Source organism: Myotis yumanensis, unplaced genomic scaffold (genome assembly GCF_028538775.1).
Source record: "Myotis yumanensis isolate MYYU_CA2020_CCGP unplaced genomic scaffold, mMyoYum1.0.hap1 SCAF_13, whole genome shotgun sequence".
NCBI lineage: Eukaryota > Metazoa > Chordata > Mammalia > Chiroptera > Vespertilionidae > Myotis > Myotis yumanensis.
In genome coordinates this window covers 12,642,417-12,663,565 of record NW_027223764.1, presented here as the reverse complement: position 1 = coordinate 12,663,565, position 21,149 = coordinate 12,642,417, and the positions used below count along the sequence as shown (strand labels likewise).

Genomic DNA, 21,149 nt, shown 5'->3' with positions numbered 1-21,149 from the left:
TGGGAATGCTTGGTTGAACCAAGGCACCGATGGTCAAGCAGAGGTGCCCGAGCATAGAGGAAAGCTAAGCAAAGGTGGGTGACCTTTCTCTGTCACCCATCTGTGAGCCAAACAAGGCAGGAAAGGCGTCTAGCTGGGAGGATCCCTGCCACAGGCCCACGGAGGCAAGCACCAGGCAGGCCCCATGGAGAACATGGTCCTGCCTCCAGAGACACTCAAAGGCCCTGGGATGAGGCCAATGGCTGCCTTGGTCACAAAAATGTCTTATTTCTCCAGGAGCCTCTATGCCTGTCCTGCCTTTGACTCCCGCCAGTCACTTGCTTTTAGACGGCACTTCTGACCGCCTGCCTTGTTCTAGAATTTGTGTCCTGGCTTGTCTCCCTTGGCCTGGGAACTGTTTTGTTGGTTGCTCCTGCCTCGTTTTTCACCCTTGTCTCTGCTCTGACCTTGATCACCTGCCTGATTCCTCAGCCCTACTCCAGGGTCCTGGGCCTGCCACTTCCCTGGCCTCATGAGCCTGGGAGCCACCCTAGGATTTGAAGGGGCTTCAAGGCTTGCAACCCTGTGAGCTCGATAGGTGACACCACTGGGCTCCTGCTCTGTGAAGGGTGTCACCGCACGGAGTGTCGGGGAGAGCAGGCACCACCTCTCTGTGTGAAACTCAGGCGGACAGTAACAGAGTTGCTTCTCGTTTCCTTAATGCCTCAGGTAGCACAAGAAAACAATCTGTGTGCAAGAGCCCACAGGCCCCACCACCGTCTGGCTTTTTGTAGGGTAGACACGTGGCCCACGTTTGCTCAGGCAGCCATGGCTCCTGCCCTCCTGGAAAACAAGGCACCAGGCAGGCGTCCCCCTGCGAACCTACAGCCCCACAATGGGGGCGGGAGAAGGACTATCTCCACCCAGAGGCCCAACAACTACAAGAAAAGCACCTGGTGCTCAGGAGACCCGGGATTAGCAGACTCAGCCCGCCCCGACCTCGGACTTAAAAAGTGAGAATGCAGACGAGTATGAGGTAGCTCTCCCCTGCCCCCACAATGCCCTCCCCAGGACTCCCTCGTTACCTCTTTGTCTGTAAGAGAATCCACATCTATCATTTTGGTCTGTATCGGAACCAAAGTTAGAGGTTCAAAGGTCAGGCTTCCCCGGTTGCTGAAGTTATACTGTGGGGTAAGGAAGGAAACAGAAGTTTTGACTCCTCTTTACCACAAGGCACCACCGTGAGGTCACCCCACCAGCGTGGCCAACCCTCGGAGCCAGGTGTAGCTGACAGGCATGACAGACACGATGGACACAGCTGAGGCCACAGCCCACTGTCTTCTGTGACGGCAGGGGAGTGGGGGCAAGGAAGGGGGGCATCTAGGCTCAGGGGCTTCCCTGGTTTCAGTTCTCAAGACTCTGCTGGGGTATAATTCCCCAAATCATTTGTTAAATTGTCAAATATGTGGCCAGCCTTGACCCAGCCAGGCCCGAGGTAACAGATGTGCCCACTCTGAGCGATAGGGAACAGCCGGGGCGCCCAAGCACACTGGTCTCTGAACCGGGCAGGTCTTTGGGAGGTAGGTGAGCAGCCACTTGCGTGGACAGGGACTTCCGCGTGGAAGCAGAGAGCAGGCCCCTGCAGTCAGCCTCACCGGAGGCATGGAAGCCACTCCCCTCCACCTGTTCAATCCCCACAGTCACCATGGAGGAGGAGCAAACAGGTCTTTCAGGTAAAGCTCACATCTATAGCCCCGTGACCTCCTGGTGATACTGATGGGGGAGAAGGTGAACATCTCTCTTCCTGAGGGCAACACACCTGCCCCACGGCCAGCCCCTGGGCCCCACCCATGTGCCTCGGCTTTACCTGAGAAAAATCCCCCAGGGCTTTAGTGAAAAAGAGTTTCCAGGCCTGGAAACTGATTCAGGGTCTGAGAGGGGCCTTTACACAAGCATCCGCCCATCAGAGGAGACTTTCTGACAAGACGCTGCCTCTGGTAAACTCAGCCACAAATCACGCTGAGCAGGGCCTGCCTGAGGCTCCACCGATCCCATTCTGGCTTTGCAAAGGGTGAGTCCCAGGAAAGTCCCCGGATATCAGGGAAAGGAAGCTCCAAGCATAAAAGTCTTCGTCCTCCCCACTTAAGGAATAAGGAAATTTTAAAAGTAAATAAATACATCAATTACTCACCTTGGTCTTCACAGGAACCACCAGGACCACATTCTCAATGCGAATTCCAAAGGCCCCGTCCTCATAGTACCCTGGCTCTGAAGCAAACCAAAGCCCAAATGAGCAGCGGTCCAGGAGGGAGAGGCACACAGGGACGCCTGCCCACCCCAAACAGGGGGTAAAACAGGTGAAGGGCCCACTCAACCGGACGCAAGAGCTCAGAGATGGCCCTTCTCCCATGTGGCCCCTTCTAATAAGTACCTGAAGTACCGAAAGGTTTCGAGGTTCCAGAAAACTGGCTGCAGGGTAGGGAGGACAGTAACTGGGGAGCCACCACGTAAATCCCAATGCTTATGCGAGAGGCATAATGACGCAGGCATTCAAATACATTCACAAGAACTTGGTGATGATATGGCAATAGGCAATATATTATGAAAACAGAGCCCAGCCTGCATGGCTCAGTGGTTGAGCATCGACCTATGAACCAGGTCATGGTTTGATTCCTGGTCAGGGCACATGCCTGATTGCAGGCTCAATCCCCAATGGGGGCATGCAGGAGGCAGCCGATGGATGATTCGCTCTCATCATTGATGTTTCTGTCTCTCTCTTCCTTCTTCTATGAAATCAATAAAAATATATTTTTAAAAAAATATGTACATATACAAAAGACCAAAAGCTAACATGTTGAAATATTAAGTCCTGTTTCCTTGGGTGGTCAGATTACAAATGATTTCCTTTTTCTTCAGATGTTCCAATGTGTCACTTTTTCTACAGTGAACGTGTATCATTTTTATAATCGAATAAGGTGTTTAATTCAAGATGACAAGGGGAAATTATTTCCAGTTTAGTTTAAAATAATTAAAATATAAGAAACAACAAAGGGCCTTCACAGAGACTAGAGGATCCATGCTCGCGTCCTAAGGGAGGGCCGCCTACCGTCAGTGACAATCATGCCCGCCTCCAGCGGCTCGTCGGAAAACGTTTTATAACTGATGCCACAGGGGCCCTCATGAACGTTCAGGAAAGACCCCACACCGTGTCCCGTCCCGTGCAGGTAATCCAAGCCCGAATCCCACAACGCTGAGCGCGCAAAGGAGTCGAGAAGGTGGCCTGAAAGACACATGAAGAACCACTTGAGACCTGCACAGCACTTTTCAATTCGCAAAACATTTTAGCCAAGAGGCTTGTTATGTTTGGCTCCAGAAGGTGAAACAGAAACCAGGGGTAAAAGTTACTAGAGGGTTCAGATTTCAGCCCAGCACAGGGAAGAACTAATGATAAGAGCCCCCGAGGAGGGCAGCTCCCCAGCCAGGCAGCGCAGTCTGAAGCTGGAGGATCTATCTGGGATGCTGGTGAGGGGATGGCAGCCCGCAGCTGGTGAGGGTGGCAATAGAGCCTGGCTGGTGTGGCTCAGTGGTTGAATATCAACCTATGAACCAGGAGGTTATGGTTTGATTCCCAGTCAGGGCACATGCCTGGGTTGCGGGCTCAATCCCCTGTGTGGATCAAGAGGCAGCCTATTGATGATTCTCTCTCATCACTGATGTTTCTATCTCTCTCTCCCTCGTCCTTCCTCTCTGAAATCAATAAAAATATATTTTAAAAAAGAAAAAAGAAAAAAAAAAGAGCTGCACTAGATAACGTGGACATTCCCTTCCCAGCTCTGGGACCCTGAGGTTTTAGAATTACAAAGCTGAGATTCTAACCAGACTCAAGCAAGCAGGCAGGCACGACAGATGAGGAAACCGACCCCCAGGCAGACGAGCGCAGGCCCAGCCTAAGCAGATTCAAGGCCCAGGTCTTGTTCATTCCCCATTCAGTGCCCTGCCCACCAATCCTCACCAAGGAGGTACATATCTGAAGTCAGGGGCCCACTAAAATAAACCCCAACACGTGTCCTGAAAGAACGCACTGGCCCAGAGCTGAAGGGCAAGCAGGAGGCTACACGGACATCCTCTGGCCCTGAGACTCATGCCCTGCTGACCTTTCCTGGAAGCCAGCAGCCTGTGTCACCCAACACCATCCACTGTCACCCAACACCATCCACTGTCACCCAACACCATCCATTGTCACCCAACACCATTCATGGTCAGGAGTGAGGAACACAGCTGACACCAGGCCAATCCCATGCCTACTTCTTGGGAGGCCCTCTGAGCTCAGTCGGTGGGTGCAGGAGACTCACTCCCTGGCTGGGGCTGGGGGCTGACACCGAGAGAGAAGGCCTTCTTTTCTTCCACTCGGATGTGTTTGACGCCTGGATGGAAAAAGGCTGCCATGTGACAGAAGGAACCACCTACCTTTGGTTCCGGTTGGGAAAATGGCTGCGCTCACAGCTATGTGGCCCTTGAGGACATACGTGAAGCATTCCTGCCAAAGAAAACCCAGGGGGCATGTTGCAGAGCAGGCACAGGCACACGATCCTGTGGTTTTCTGGTACTTCAGAAAGCCTTGCCTCTGAAAATTTGTCAGCAATACCACACAGAAGATCAAAGTAAAAAAAAAAAAAAGTCTGGTGGAAAAAAGGTTGGCCTTGGAACCAATTTTCCAGAAAATCTTGGAATTAAGTTCAGCAAAGAACTATGGGAGAGATGGCCCCCCAGGTCTCCCCCTTATCATGAGCATTTGGACAACCTCAATGTCATCTGAGCCTCGGGAAGACTGGAAAAGTAACAGCCAGTGCTGAGGACATGAGCTAACATTACCGAGCTACTCCTCTGTGCCTGGCACGATGCTAAACACTACGTTTCATCCCACATCTCATGCCTGGGCGCTACTGTCATCCACACTCACAGAGACCGGAGGTAGCAGGCCGGGCCATGCAGTTCCGAAGTGGTAGCATCTGGCCTCAACCAGGCAATCCTGCCTCAACTTCTGGGCTCCCTACCACTTGCTATACCCGGGTTTATCCCTAGTGCCTGGACAAGAAGAGGGCTGTTTGGAAGGTCAGGGGCTTGCCACTAAGGTGCCGAGTCAGGACTCAACCCCACACTCCTCAATCTGGTCTGGGGCCCTTCCCACAGCACAAGGAGAGTCACACACAAGGTATCTGGACCCAAGGTCAAACTCTTCTCAGGTGCTGGTGCCTACAGAGAGACAAGGCAAGGGACCAAAACTATGAAAGCTGCCCCAGTGCATCACAGAAAACCCTCCTTCCCGGGATAAACTTCCTGAGGGGTTCCCCTGCGAGATTCGCTCAGAGACTCAGCCAACATGCACTGAGCAGTGACTGGGACCCAGGAACTTGCTTAGCTCATGGAACCTTCTCGACCAGCCTTGGAGGCGGGTGCTTTTATCCCCGTGTCTATGGATGGTCTAAGTGTTTCATTCCAGGTCACAGAGCCAACAGGTAGCAGACAGGATCTGAAGTTCTGTCTCCAGACTCCTGGTATACCTCTCTCTACCTCACAGCTGCTTCCTCCTCTCCTGACAGACAGACCAGAACCTGAGCAGCGTGTGCCACTGCAGAGGGTTCCTAGAGAGATGAGCCCAGACACAGAAACGCTGAACTTGAAAAAAAATCTAGATACTGTTTATAAAAAGCATGGATTTCAGTAACCCACTCCCATCCCCAAAGAGATTTCCTGTCTCGAGGCCAAAGCCATTTAAACTTGAATCTGAGCTGCTCTGACCTTAGCAGACAGAATGCTTTTAAAAGTTCTCTAATGATTAATTAACTGGATGTCATAAAACAGATAAGCCTGACTCCACAGTAATGGGCTATTTTACTATCCCACACATAATTTTTACTTATTTATACAATCCCTTTTCATAAAAACAATGCTCTTCTTAAGAAAGCAGAGAGGGCCTCTCGGGTTTTCTGCTCCACCTTACCTTCTCATAGGCCGTAGGGGTCCCAAAATGCATCGTCCGGGTCACATCTGTGGTTCCATCTCTTTCCAAAAGAAAAGGGCAAGTTAGTTTTCAGTCAAAATAAGCTTTTGCTCACATATGAGACAGGCAAGGGTGTGGAGAAATTAGAACCCTCATGTATCACTGGTGAACTTGTAAAATAGTGCAGCCACTTTGAAAAACAGTTTCCAGTTCCTTCAAAGGTTAAACCTTGAGTTACCCTATGACTCGGCAATTTCACCCCTCAGTAAATACCCAAGAGAAATGAAAACATACATCCGCACAAAAACCTACACACAAATGTTCATAGCAGCATTATTTACAATGTCCAAAAGGTAGAAACAACCTAAATGTTCATCAACTGGCAAATGGATAAACAAAATGTGCTGTGTTCACACAATGGAATATTATTCAGCAACTAAAAGGAATAAAGTACTGACACAAGCTACAACATGGATGAACCCTGAAGACATTATGCTAAGTGATAGAAGCCAGACAGAGAAGTCCATACAATTCCACTTATGTGAAATGTCCAGAATAGCCAAACACACAGAGACAGAAAGCACAGCAGTGGTTCCCTGGGGAGGGCAAAATGGGAGAGTCTGGAATGGAAATGGGGTTTTTTGGGGGGTGATGAAAATGTTCTAAAATTGACTGAGGTGATGGTTGCATAACTCGATGAGTATGCTAAAAACCATGAATTGTACACTTTGAGTAAATTGTGTGGTGTGTGAATTATGTCTCAATAAAGTTGTTACCCAAAATAAAATGAGACAAAGTGTGAATGCAAGGATGGCCCAATGCAGTGGGAGCAAACTCAGGCCCTGACTCACACGCTCTTGGTCTACAATGAGAGGACTGTTTCATGGGAGACAGCACTGCTGGGATTATGAAGAAAGGCAGGGGGAAAAAGTAAACAGGAGCCTGTTTCTAGCAAATGACAGCAAACTCCAATTCCTCTTACCAGGACAGCAAGTTTGACATAAAAATACCCAAATGCATCTCTTTAAAGATCCTAATCCACAGCCCTGACACAGAAAGGATAACTTCCTGAGTCCTGCTAAAAATGTAAAAGCAAACCAGAGTTTACATCCCATGCCCTACGTGCTAGGCTGCGGTCTCCATGTACTTGGCTGAGCTCATTTAATGAGGTTCTCCATTAGCCCTGGTCCCGGTGGCAGTGGGGAATGGACCATGAAAAGGCCTTGCTCCTGCTCTCTTACTGCAGACAACACCTATTCCAGCTCCTTCTCAGGGGTTCCACATCAAGACGCAACCAAATTTTGAGTTCTCCTCTGAGAAACTATTCTAAGGGATGACGATGAAAGCAGTAAGACATGAAGAAGGAAATTCAGAAATTCAGGAGCAACCTTCATTTCTCATTCATTCATTCAAAGTCATGCCCTCACTTCCCAAGGCCCTGGACCTCTGCAAGGCCAGGGAGACAGCAGGAAGTTCACGGGCGGGGGCAGAAGACTTTGCAGTGGTTCTGAAAGCTCGCTTTCAGTTATTTATTTAGTATTTAACAATTTCCGGCCAAGGGCTTAATGTTTCTGTCAAACAGTCTTTTGTGGAAGAGAGTCAAAACTGAGCTATGTCAACCAGGGGTGAAAAACAGGACAAGACATGGGAAAGACCTGGGGGGTAGGCGAGGCCAGTGGGGAGGTCAGTGGGGGGGGGGGGGGGGGGGGGCGCAGGGAAGGAGACATATGTACTACTATTTGTAATACCTTAAACAATAAAACAAAATTAAATTTTAAAAATCATAGCTATATGTTCTTTAAAGCAAACTGATATAGAGTTAATAAACTATTCTAGAGAGGAAAAAAAAAAGACATGGGAAAGCCTTCATTAATGTCCGATTCAGAATGAGATGACCAGCTGAGCTCTCGGCTGGAGATTGGCCCATCCCCCTACTCAAATGCCTTGACTCAACAGAGTGGAGTTCTTCACATTGAACCATCCTTGCATTCACACTTTGTCTAGTTAAGGGAACAGCCCCAGTTCACTTACTTGTATTGAGCACCCGAGTCAATGAGGTACACCTCATCAAGCGACAAGGTCCTGTTTGTCTCAGGGACCGGCCTATGGAAGTAAACAAAAAATTAATTACTCCACAAATATATTCACTTGCTAAGTTCAGGAGGAGGGCACATTTCATACTATTCTTACAACTTATGTAAGTCTGAAATGATATTTTAAAAGTAAGTTGCTCAATAACTTAATTATTCCAACTAATATTAAACTTTCACTATTTAAAGACCCAGTCAACCTATTTCCCCAACTAGAGAAAGAGCTAAGAAAAGGAAGAATAACATACTTCTTTATGCCTATCTCCATTTGTGTCTGACACAAAATAGGTATTCGAGAGATCATTGTAAAAGCTACAAAAATAATTATCAATAGACACAATGGGGCCAAACTAGAGTCTTGAGAACTAGGCAGAGAGAACCTAGAGTCGCTTATCTCTGGGTGTAGGCCCCTGTCTCAGCTCCATGTCCCTCCCTCAGTGCTCATCCCATCGGGTGCCTCCCCACTTGCTTCTCAGACCACCAGACAGGCAGGTGAATGGCTCCATTTGGGAGAAAATCTACAAGGGATTTTTGTTGCGAAAAGGGATGGATCATGATGCTCTTATGCCGCAGCACTTCTTTCAAATGAGCATGAGGTATTTTTAAAAAGTGATCTCATTTCCTCGTGCCTTTTTCCACATAATGTCACTGCCCTGAGAGATGCTAAAAAGGGATGGGAGCAGTCCAGGGCTCCGCCCTGCCGCTGAGAGAGGTGCTCCTTTATTTCCAAGCACCACCCCCTCCTTGGCAATGAAGGAGGAGAAGCAAATCCCCACCCTTGCTCTGAAATGTTTTAATGTGTTAATTATCTGGAAATTCTAGGATAGTGTCCAGCCAGGAAATTTATCACCTAAGTGAAACATAAGACAAAAGCTGGAGTCCTTTTGACATTTTAATGTTGGAACAGAGGCATGCATGCGAGAGAACTGTGCAATCACGCCTGTGACTAGCTCCCACGCACAGCTTCAGAATTTGCCCCAAGACCAGAAACTCGAAAAGGAATGATCAAAAGGGGGTGGGGGGCCTGTGCCCCAGGGCAGCACCCTGCACCTAGCAGCACCCCTCTTGTCTGGCAGGGATGCTCGGCTCTTGGCCCATGGGCTCTGGCGGGTCTCCTGGTAAAATCCCCAAATGCTGGGGTGCCAGGCTTCAAGCCCACAGAGAGGGAAAAGGAGGTGCTGATTACTTCCCCATCCATAACAGGGTGTTCCACAACGTAGTGATAAGCTTTTTTAGTATGGAGTTTTTTAGGACTAGTGCATCAGGGAAAGCTGCCATTATAGGGAAACACACACACACTAAAAAATTCTAATCATCAAGACCCAACGGCTCTGAACACAGCTTCTGCCGCCTCAGAGAGGAGGGAGGGACAACTGTTTGACTACCCGTGAAGACGGTCAATGCCATACATCTGAGCCTAAGAGGAGGTTCCCGGAGGCAGAGACTGGGGCATTTAGAGAAAATAAGACCTTAAGGTCTTACTGCCCATAGAGGAACAGTGTCAGGGGACACACAGGGGTGGGCAAGGGGCCTCCCCTGCTCAGCCCCTGTGCAGGAGCAGCCGCAAAGCCAGGCAGCGGGCTCCTCGGCGGCCTTACGCGTAGTGAATGATGGCACCGTTGGGTCCCGTACTGGAAATCGTTGGGAAGCTCAGGTCCACAAAGTCAGCCTGTTGCCTGGAGCAGAAAGACACGCGGAGCAGAGTGGCAGTTTGTTACTGTGCCGAGAATCAGGGCCCTCCCAGCCTCATTTAACTCGCCAAGGAGATGAGCACAAGGTTCCCGGGACCCTCACAGACCCTCACCTGCGAAATTCCTCCGCTTTGTCGGCAGCTGAGATCTCCGTCACGCCACCTTTGGGCACCTAACAAGGAAGTGACCGGCCATGTGTCTCCTCCGTATTAAAGAGGGTATACTGAAAGCTTACTTCTTCCTCAGCGCCCATGTCCCACTGGCCAATGTATAGGACGCAGATTAGGTCTCATCTTTAACGAGGAGAGCATTTCCAAAGGCTCTCACCAAAGCCACCCAAGGTGAAGGGTTTCTATCTAGTTTTTCCACTCACTATTTTATACCCCAGGGTTACATCTGGCACCTCCCAAAACTTAATGCATCTAAGTTTAACAAATTCTAAAGCATCCCCTCCTAAGAAAGTCATCCAAAATAAATAATAACGATAAGTATGATGAGATTATTACAGGGTTACTGATAATAGCAAAAAAAAATTCAAAACAATCTAAACATCTGAAATAGAAGGAATGGGTAATTAAATCAGTCTAGCCACTAAATGCAGTCTCCATTTAAATCATTGCTTAAAAGCCTCAAAGCACATGGAAAATGCTCACACTATGATGCCAAGTAAATAAAATAAACAAAACAAAATCTTATTTGCATACTGAGAATTGTGTGAAAATGATTTACAATGAAAAAATGATTTACACAGATGAACAATAGCCAGCGGAGAGAAAAATAGTCACACTGGTGGCAATAAGGATGGTATTTTCTTTTTCCAATTTAAGGTACTTTTAATATTTAAAGGGAATCTGATATTATGCAATAATAGCACAAAGAAACAACCCTCCTGTCAACCACGGGGAGTGAAAGGGCAGGAATTAACATAAAAAGTTTAATGGCTTAAATTGATGTTCGAAATGTACACAAAGAGCCTGGCCGGCTTGGCTCAGTGATTGAGCATTGACCTATGAACCAGGAGGTCATGGTTCAATTCCCGGTTGGCGCACATGCCTGGGTTGCAGGCTTGATCCCCAGTATGGGGTGTACAGGAGGCAGTTGATCAATAATTCTCTCTTATCATTGATGTTTATATCTCTCTCTCCCTCTCCCTTCTTCTCTGAAATCAGTAAAATATAAAATAAAAAAAAACACACACACACAAAGAATTTTTAAACACACACAGAGCAAATTTCCAGAAAGAAAAACAAAACTATTAAAAGAGAGGACTAAAATCAGATCCAGATCTTAGACACCGTGAACACCAGAGCACGGAAGGTGCCTTGGTCAGAATCACACATATTAATTCCTGGACAATCTGTATCCATTTATTAAACAAAGACTAAAAACCAACCTCTTTCTCCAGCCAGTTAAAGAGTTCACAGAGGGCAACAGCATCTTTAATCTGTGCAAACAATAGAGACATTTTTTAAATATTGCCGAAAATCAAATCGCAGTTTCAGAACCTAGTCCTAACAGGATACAGAGAGGGCTGTATCTGCAGGGCACAACCCATCAGCAATTGGGACTCGACATGCATTTCCTGCGACAAGTCTGCAGCAATTCCCCTATCAGGGACAGGCTGCTCTGCTGTCCAGCAGTTCAGGTACAGCGAGGAAGCCCCCCCCCCCCCCCGCCCCTCCCCTCAGAGCACACGCAGCTCCCTCGGCAGGTTCACTCCTATCCTACAGGGGCCAGAAAAGACAGGCCACTGCCGAAAGCTATCTCTGGGCCCCAAATCTTTCTAGACCCTCCGTTGGCTTTGAAACACAATCTGGGTCCTTTAAGAGGCTTCGCCTTCTTCATTTTCATCTTCGTCATCATCACCATCATCTAAACTATCATCGTCAATATCTCTTTTTGTGTTGTACGTTATAGTTTGTCAAGATCTAGCCCATCAAGTGCTTTATCTCATTCTCTCATTAACTCTAGAAGGCTCAGAGAGGCTCCAGCCTTGTGCCAAGCTCAAGGCCACAGAACAGGTGAGGAGCTGGGCCTTCGGACCACCACACATCCCCTCTTCTGCACAGGCTGCCTTACTCACATGAGCTCGCCTCATGCCTTCTGATTCGGCAGAATTCTTCACAGCTTTGGCAATGCAGATGGGGGTGTAAGGCATACAGCAGCGATGCTCCTAGGGGCAAAGGGCAGTAGGATGGGAGATCGAGGTTGGCTCCCCTCACCCAGACCAAGGCAACCACCTCTTCTCCTGGCACACCACACTTCAGACAAACCATTGGAAGAACTTCCACTCAGGACCCCCTCAAGCTGGCCAAGCCATGGGATCCAAGGACCTGCTTCTATTGGTTGATGACTGAGCAGAATGAAAGGGGCTTATGAGCTCATCAAAAAAGATGAAGTAGCCCATCCGGCGGTTGAGCATTGACCTATGAACCAGGAGGTCAAGATTCGATTCACTGTCAAGCACATGCCTGGGTTGTGGGCTCGATTCCCAGTGTGGGGCGTGCGGGAGGCAGCTGATCAACGATTCTCTCTCATCATTGATGTTTCTATCTTTCTCTCCCTCTCCCTTCTTCTCTGAAATCACTAAAAATATATTTTTTTAAAAAAATGAAGTACATCAAACAAGGTATTTCTTTTCTATCACCTACCCCCTGAGCTCTTTGAGACTGCTGGCTGCCAGATCAGCAAGATACTGCTTTTCAAGCTTCCATAGTTGTGGTGAGAGTTCCCTAAGGGATCAAGGTTAGACTGAAATAACCCCTTTATTGCTGCACAAAGGAGGCTTTTTCCAAGGTCTGGGGACACACATGACTGATGAGGGAGGGCTCCTGCTCCTTCCCCTTCTCGCTCAGGGCTCACACATCAGTACTATTCATGTTCTGACCTTGAAGGGCTGGGAAAACCCTTCCCCATTTGAGAACAAGTTTGAATCCAGCCTGTGTTATAGGGAGAGGGGATCAGGACCACCTCACACATACATAGAGCTTCTCAAAGGGCTTTGCTCCCTCCACTCTTGTTATTCTCTCACACACAGAGAAGGCAGGCGTGATCCCCACTTAAGTCAAGGAAGAAAAGCTCTGGGTAACTGAGTGGCTCACAGTGTGACGGTGGCAGGGATGTGATGACAAGCCAGGTCTAGAGGCCCAGGCCTGGCCTTGTCAATGGCCACCTGGTGACCAGAGGCCCAGGGAGGACAGAACGCTGACATTTCAGGTGGTTTGGACTCCAGTCCTGCCCCGGGCCCCAATTAAAATGAAGGGACAGGTATCGCCCAGCAGAAGCTCAGTCAAGGGCAAGGCTACCACTATTATTTGACCTTTGACAAGTTGCCAATTCCCAAAGCTTCTCTGGGCCTCAGGTCTTCTTACTTATAAGATGTTGGGGGTGTGGGGGTGGAGTTATGTTCCCCAAACTTCAGGTTTTCTCATACCACCTGCACAGCTCTTACCCTGGCTGCCTACCCCCTGCTCTCTCATTTCCTTAAAGCTTTTCTTTAAACTATCTTTAAATCAACTTTGTTTCTTAAACTCAACTTTGTCTTAAGAAATACTCTTTATATCACGCTATCACATGCTGGTTATATTTTTCCTAGCACACACTAAAACACTTTGAAAGCGGATACCTTTAAATAAACCAAAGTATTAATGTGTACCAACTAAGACCATCTTTCATACCACGCTCTGGAAAGCACAGGACCTGGTGGGCTCTAAGGGCCCTGAGACTCTCAGGATGGCTCCGACCCGACAGCCAATCCTGGGCGTCTGCCTGACCGACCTCTGCTTCAGAGACAAGGCTATGCGATGCCAGAAGTGGGAAGGGGCCGGCCCGTGGAGTGTGGCAGAGTTTATCTGGGCTTCAGTGGGGCTACCAACCTTGGGGATGGCCTCGCTCACAGCGTAGCTGGCCTTGTCGCTGACCCACACCTTCTCCTTCGGGGAGAGGTTGGTGCACAGAGCCTTGAGCTCATTCAAGATGGACTTGTAGGGAAGCACCTGGATTCTGTACTCAGCTTCCAGGCTCAAGTCAAGCAGCAGGTGCTCCTTCACGCTGGGGGCATCTATGCGGTCACCGTCAATGAAGAGCCTGCAGAGGGGCCACAGGTGAGGCGACAGAAAGAGGAGGGCTCATGGATGGGAGCACAGACCCACAGGCAACAGGCTCGGCCCTCTGGTAATCAACACCAGGCAAGCTCCCCGTTCCTTTCCCAAGTCCTGCTCTGCGGGCTGTGTACACTGTCCCAGTGTGTACTGTCACCATCCACCCAATTCCCCAAGTCAGGACCTGGGCACGGTCTTCCTTGATGCCCCTCCTTCCCTCCTTAAGCTCTTTAGACCAATAGCCTAAAAGGCTATCATATCTGTCCAGCTTTAGCTCCAGCCTGTCCCAGTCACTGCCCTCGTTCAGGCCACTGGCATCTCTCAGCCTCCTACCTGGTTTCCCTGCCTCCAGCCTTCCTTCCCATCCTGTTTATCACAGCCAAAATTCTTTATAATTTATAAGGCTGATCCCTGTGATCCCACAGGGCCCTCGGGACATGTGGCCTCTGCTCACCTTTTGGCCTTACACTCTATGTTCCAACCACACTGACTCCTCTGGGTCCTCCACACACACTGTGCTCTCTGCTGCCCAGAGGCTCGGAAATGCTGTTCCCCATGCTCAGATCACCACCATTCACCTAGCCAACTCACATGAACCCTTACTCTCTGCTTTGCTCTCCCCAAGAGGCTCCTGACCCCACGTTTAGCTCAGGCTCCTCCTATAACACCTGTATCCATCCTACTGACCAGCTGGTCCCTACTTAGGTGCCCAAATCCCCCGAGGAGACACTATCTCCCCAACTCTAACCCGGGACCTGGTCTGTCTCATTCACTCCAGCACCCAATAGAGACCCTAGCACATAACAGGCGCTCAGTAAATATGTTGTCTGCATGCAAAAAGCCATCCCAATAGAAGAGTAACGGCAGGAAGGCCGCAGGAAACTTTACAAGATCAACTATGATTTGAGGAGGTGTGACTCAAGGGGTCTTCCAGAGTCATTCTGACCTCCAAAGTGCCTGGGTTTATTTGCACGTGAACCCAGGATTGTGGCCTGAACAAGACTTTGCAGCAGGAATTTGGGGAACTAACCTCACTTGGTTTTGTTCGGGTGTCCTTGCCTACTTATTCTTTTATCCCATAATACTATGGAGACTTTCCTAGATTTCAAATCATCTGGGACAGAGGCAGGATATAAATACCTGCTGTTAACAAAGGCAAGAGGGGGGAAGGGACAGGGGGCAGCAAGGGGAAGAGCAAATGAGAGGCAGAGGCTGGGGGGCCCAATCAGAAAGGGGACACTGGGGCTCCGAGGTGCTGTGGGGCAGACTCACTTGATCGTCTCTAGTCCTATGATTGCGTAGGAGAAAAATACCGGATTGTGCTCCACATCTGATCCTCTGAGATTGAACAGCCCTGAAAACACACACACACACACACACAAAAACAAACAAGTCCCTGTCACCGCCTGAGGGGAGATTTGAAGGGGTGCCTCGCAGGGGAGGTGAGAGCTGTGGCTCGCAGAGGAAGGGCTCAGCCAGCGGCATCTCAGAAAGGCAGGCACCTCACTTCCTGCTTCCACCTCTGGGCTGCAGTTGCTCGTGTCCGCCAAACGAGGGCGCCAGAACTGTTTCTTAAGCTGCCGCCTCGCTGGCCCAAGGAGGGAATTGGAGGAGTTATTAGTCAGAAAACACAAGAAATGCCCTTCAAACAAAGAGTGGCAATGGTCCGCCTGGTGGTGACCCGCCAGGCCTGACCGCAGAAAACCTCTGGCACTCCCAGCTAACGGGGAAGGAGCCAAGCACTGTCTCCCTTCCGAGGGTGCAGAACTGAGACCCACCCAGGAGGCCCTCAGGACAGGGTCACGGAGCCCCGCGGAGGCGGAGCTTCCCGGCAGAGGAACAAAAGCATGAGTCAGAGGGGCCCACGATGAAACCTGAGCCTGCGGCCCACCCAGGGGTTAGCCCTGCAGCCGCTGGGTAGAGACCGGCCCACAGCCAGCCTCAGGGGGTTTGGTGAGGTCACTGCTGTCTGAGAAACTAGAAGGACAGGCAGAGAGCACAGCTCTGGTCCCTGGGCCTCCAGTTGCCTAATGCTCTCTCTCCTGAGGGCCAGAGTGCTACGAGACCTGGTGCAAAAAGTGCTGCCTCTATTTTAAAAGAACGGCTTCTCAAAGTAAAGCAATGAGGCAACAGTTCTTGTCTATCAGACTAAACTAGCACTTTAAGAAAAAAGAAAAAAAAAATGGTGCCTGGGCTGGCCCAACTGTGGCACGAGGGGCCTACTCACATGGCCCTGTACAACCTTCCTGGCAGGTAAATGGCAAGGTTAGGTCGAGGCCTACCGCGCACATATTCTCTATTCTGTAATACCACCACTGAAAGCCTACCCGAAAGAGGAAGAAAATGATCAGAAACTAAGACTCACATTTTGATGCACCAAGATTTTGATGGAAGCATCATATTAAAATCGTGGGAATATTGGAAATAACCAAAGGTCATCCTTAGGGGAACGGTCAAGTAAATAGTGGTATAACCACATGCTAGGATATCTAAGAATCCTTTGAAATCATGCTTTTACATGCTTACAGTATACTGATACGTTTTAAAAAATCAAGCTACCAAATTATATATATGCACAGAATGTTCAAAGTGATTATCTCTGGGAAACAGGATTATTGGTGTGTGTTTTTTCTTCTTTCTACTGCCTCTGCATTTTCCACAATGGGAATGTGTGGGTTTTTAGTAACAAAGGGGAGAAATTAGCTTTATCTGTTACCTTCTCGGGTGCTGAGGTTATTAAGTTAATTAGGGATGTAAACACTGATACAGTTGACAAAAGTTTAGGGCTGGGGACTATCAGAGCTCTCACTCATGAGAAAATAAAAAGTGAAGGCAGTGCCTCTTCTCAGCTACCCTGGGTCAAATCTAGTCAGAACACGGCAGACAGAACAGATGCCTTCAATTCTGGGAGATAACAGAAGGTACTGAATAATTACATGCGGGTCATTCAAGGTTTAAAATTTGAGAAACGGCTACTCTATCAAAAGGCTTCACGGAGACTTTTTTCAGTTCCTAAGTTTTCTGAGGTAGAAATAGTTCTAGAATATTCTCACTGTAAAGAACTTAGGGCACCACAGGATAAGCAGATAAAGTAAAAATGTCTCCTATGACAGCACTTGTCCCCCTGTAGAGAGACATGAATGCTGGCAGGTACACAATGTGCGGAGCAGAGTTCCTCGCTCACAGGTGTCCCAGTCCCGGGAAACTGGCCAGAGGTGGGCGCCTCCACAGATTCGGCACCAGCCTCGGTGAAACACTGCTCAGGGCCAGGCTACCCGCCCTCCCCCGCTCCCGGTAACTCCTTCTCCATCCCACTTGGCATATGTATAACCATTTGGTGACACAGTCTCCTCGTTATTCCCTGGCCACTCAGAGAGCTGCGTGGCCTGAGAACACGGATTCCCAGAGAGCCAAAGGAGAGATGAGGCAACATGCCCACCCGGCACTCACACGCGATCTCATCCAGGGCGGTGACCACAAACCACACCACGTTCCTCTCGGCCATTTTCAACCGAAGGTCCGCAACCTTGTCCTTCCAGGAGATGCCTGCAAAAAACACACAGGCTTGCCACTCCAGCCCTAGTCCCGGGACCCGCGTCCCAGACATTCTTAGCCGGCGCCACATCCCAGGGAGCGTGTTGTGTGAGCAGACGGAAACCTGCAATCAAGCCCTACACAAGAGGTGACTGTCCCGGCCACTTGACCCGCGAGAGCCCTGATGACCTCGCCAGCAAAACGAATTCATGTGTTTATCCAGCAAATGTCTGTGAAGCATCACACTTCCCAGGCATAGATACCTGCCGGGCCGTGCTGGTCACTGCTGTCACAGCTCTGAGCTACACCCAGTCCCTGCCCTCACGGGGCTTACAAGTCTAGAAGGGAGGACAGGCAATTAAACCAGCCATTAGTTGCACTATAGTATAAAAATCAGTGCAACAGAGGAAGCCCTGGGAGCATTGAAAACACACTCCCCTGCAGAGAGAACTCATCCAGCCTCAGAGGTCAGGGGAGTATCATCCACCACTTACATTCCTGGAGCAGCAAGGCTCATCTGTCGGTGCTAGGACCATGGGGTCCTCTGCAGCCTGACTCCGTGTGACTATCGCTTCCAATCACACCTGCCCTGTAGGATAAAGGCTCCCTGCTGCTCCCCAGGGTTAAACCTCCCCCCCTCCCCACCACCACCACTACCATCACCCATCATTAAGCAGCACTTGTAACTCTGGTTACAGCCACCTGTGCACAGGAGAGGCATCTGTCCTATTCACCCAGCACCTCGCATGCTATCCTGCACTCAAATGTTTGCTGAACAAAAGTTTTACCAGCAACATTTGTTCTCCCCTCTCCCACAAGCAATAGGCCAGAGCCTCTGCTTCAGTTTTGAAAAAAAATTCAAAATACGCTGATGGAAAATGTTTAGCTGACCTGGGCCCCTCAGTGGACCCATCCCCCCACAATCTGCTATACCCTCAGCGAGGGCACCGCAAGGAGAGAGAGCTGGGGCTGCCCCCACAACCAAACGCCCGCTTTGAAGCTCAGCACAGGAATGTGATTTAAAACTTGGCTGAGAGTCCCGGCTGTAATGCTCTCTTCCCAGGACCCCTCTGGGCAATCTGCCTGCATTCCAGACATCCCCCTTCCACCTCTCCTCTCTGTGTCTGCAGCAAGGCTCCCTCCCCAGCAGCCCCACCTCCCAGGCCTTCCCCTCTGCGCCCCTCACTGTCCCATAAACCCACACTTTCATCCCTACAAACTCACAGAACCTTCTCCTCACTCACCACTATTACACAGGCCACTACCCACACCCCAAAACCTGGGAAGTAGAAGGTACAAGAGGGCAGGGGGCCTGGGAAGGTAAGCCCACAAAATGCCAGCAGAAGAAAAGGAAGTGGCACCTGGAAACCAGTATAAGACAGCTTAAGGGACAGTGAGCAACTAAGTGGTAAAAACAAAATGAAATAAGCAAACATCTTAGCAGCACCCAAAGTCTGCCCCAAGAGCTTTGCAGGAATAAACTCTGACAAAGTAAGTGGTGAGTAGGTGGCAACAGTGGAAATAAATAAAGCTTCTGCTTTCGTCAAATGCCCCACTGGACCAGGGCGGGGCAAAAACCTCCCATCACTCAGCCTTGACTTTGACTCAGAGGACCAGGATGAAGACCTGGGGACAGGGGGAGGGGACGATGGCAGGAGGCCCTGCTGGGCGCAGCTGCAGTTCTGACCTGTGTAATCCAGGCCCAGAGTGAGGAGGGGCTTGCACGGGCGCTCAGGACGGTCTGTCCAGATCTTGTCCACTAGGTTCTCCTTGACAGGAATGAGGTGGTGGCCGGCGCTTCGCAGGACCTTGGCCATCTTCTTCCAGTAATCTGAGGGGAAGCACACCGGCCCAGCCATGAACGGGATGCCCAGAACAGGCAGCAGGGCCTGGAGAGCCCGGCCACCTCTGAAAGGCGATCCTGCCGGGGCCCTGCGCTGGGTGTGTGGGATGAGAACTGTAAAAGGACATCTTCACCACCAATGGCCTCCCCTGGCCTCGATGCCAGAATTCATCTCCTCACCGTGACCTTTATTGCGATGTCGAGTCGTGCTGAGCCCACAAATATTCCACAGCCCCCGAGCAAGCAAGGAGGGCAGAGAGGCACCGAGAGCCCACTTCCTCCCCCGAGTGGAAGGCGCCCACGCACTCACCTGTAGGAATGATCAGGGGGTCCACACCAACCCTGGATCCTTCCGGAAGCACACTCACCAGCCAGTCTTCCTGAGTTGGTGTGTCCTTCAGACCTACAGAGGGAAGAACTGATGAGAAACAAGTCCCAGGGGGCCCAGGCTCAGGTCTCACCCTGAAGGATGCAGAGTATGACCGCAGGGTGGTCACTGAGCGCCTCTAGGGCGGACTGGCAGGACTGGGAAATCTGACCCTCCCTGACCGCGGGAAGGCTGTGGGAAGTGTAAGACGGTCTGTAAGGGAAGCGTAAGGTAACGGTGAGAGAGAAGAAGGAAAGCAGCAGGATTCTCATAAAACCCTGGTGAAAGTGGCATCCTGGGAAACGCTGCGTCATAGGTACACTGTGTCAGAGTGAATATCATCTCACCAGCCCTCAGTCACTTCATCGAAGGCTGGTCACTGGGTGAGAATGTGGATGGCAATAGGGTGAAGGCTGGGGACTGGGAGCTCCCCTTACATCCCACACCAGGTAAGGGGAACACACGCCAGGTAAGGGGAACACACACACCAGGTAAGGGGAACACACACACCAGGTAAGGGGAACACACACACGAGGTAAGGGGAATACACACACAAGGTAAGGGGAACACACGCCAGTTAAGGGGAACACACGCCCCAGGGCCCTCCCATCATCTGGAAGGCAGCATTGAAGAGAGCAGAGCCTGTCCCCAACCAGGCCTGACTAGAGGGCTACGCACGCGTCTCAGCAGCAAAAAAATCTTTCCTGAGATCCCCAGGGGGACACACCACCATCATTAACCAGGCTCCAGGGACTTCCCAACTCCAGAGAAAGCAGCCTTTCTGTTTCTAAGAGACTACCCTTAGGACACCAAGGAAGCTTCAAGATATTCCAGTTTTTCTTTCATCCAAGCCATCTATGTTTGGGATGTATACGTTTTCAGTCAGACTTTGGCTAACCAATTAATAACTTGGTAAAATATATGCATATTTAGAGTGAAAGTGCACATATTCTACAACAGTGCTTATCTTTACTAGTTTCTCTACTGAGCACTGATAACCTCGTAACCACAGAAGGGAAGTTCAAAGGTTTAAAAGGAAATGAGCTCATGAATAAGTTCTACAAAACTTCCTGGAAGCTGGAACTGGGTTGTTATTTTGCTATTTGATTCCTTCCTATTTTTTTCCAAACCGCTAAACAAGCCATTTTTGAACGACGTTTCTTTAATGCCCTGAGCATAACTTTCACAGGATGAAATCGTGTCCTCCCCTGGCAGACAGATACTTGGCAAAGCCAAAAGATGAATCACTCAGCAACCAAACCCACCAGAATCTCCCGACAGGAGAGTCGCCTGAGGAAAGGGGGGCTTAGGGAAGAGAAGTCTCAGAGAAGAAACTAGAGCGGGGGCTTGGAAGGAACAAGGCCTCATGCCTCTGAGCCGCCACACCCCACTTCAAGGAGTGGGCAGACAGTATCGCTCCTCGGACACCTGACCCGCAGCGTGCTCCCAGAACTCACAGCTAGAGCTCTGGGCCCCCAGGAGAGATCCCCACACCTCAGGGGTACGCCAAGCGATCCACTGGGTGCAAGCAGGGAACATGAGAG

The 21,149-nt window shown here is 49.9% G+C and overlaps 1 protein-coding gene across 3 annotated transcripts in view; it reads right to left on the bottom strand.

Annotated features, from left to right (window-relative positions):
• Positions 1–21,149, bottom strand: part of XPNPEP1 (X-prolyl aminopeptidase 1) — a 44,714-nt gene that overhangs the window by 2,565 nt on the left and 21,000 nt on the right. For all 3 annotated transcript variants that reach the window (XM_070432321.1, XM_070432322.1, XM_070432323.1), the window contains 15 exons: positions 19,549–19,641; positions 19,083–19,226; positions 17,312–17,407; positions 15,134–15,215; positions 13,637–13,847; positions 11,845–11,934; positions 11,155–11,205; positions 9,875–9,933; positions 9,669–9,746; positions 8,012–8,083; positions 5,981–6,041; positions 4,447–4,516; positions 3,086–3,259; positions 2,171–2,247; positions 1,065–1,163 (listed from right to left, as the gene is read on the bottom strand). In XM_070432321.1, the coding sequence (XP_070288422.1) occupies positions 1,065–1,163; positions 2,171–2,247; positions 3,086–3,259; positions 4,447–4,516; positions 5,981–6,041; positions 8,012–8,083; positions 9,669–9,746; positions 9,875–9,933; positions 11,155–11,205; positions 11,845–11,934; positions 13,637–13,847; positions 15,134–15,215; positions 17,312–17,407; positions 19,083–19,226; positions 19,549–19,641 (1,457 nt within the window). The remainder of the gene's footprint in view (positions 1–1,064; positions 1,164–2,170; positions 2,248–3,085; positions 3,260–4,446; positions 4,517–5,980; positions 6,042–8,011; positions 8,084–9,668; positions 9,747–9,874; positions 9,934–11,154; positions 11,206–11,844; positions 11,935–13,636; positions 13,848–15,133; positions 15,216–17,311; positions 17,408–19,082; positions 19,227–19,548; positions 19,642–21,149) is intronic.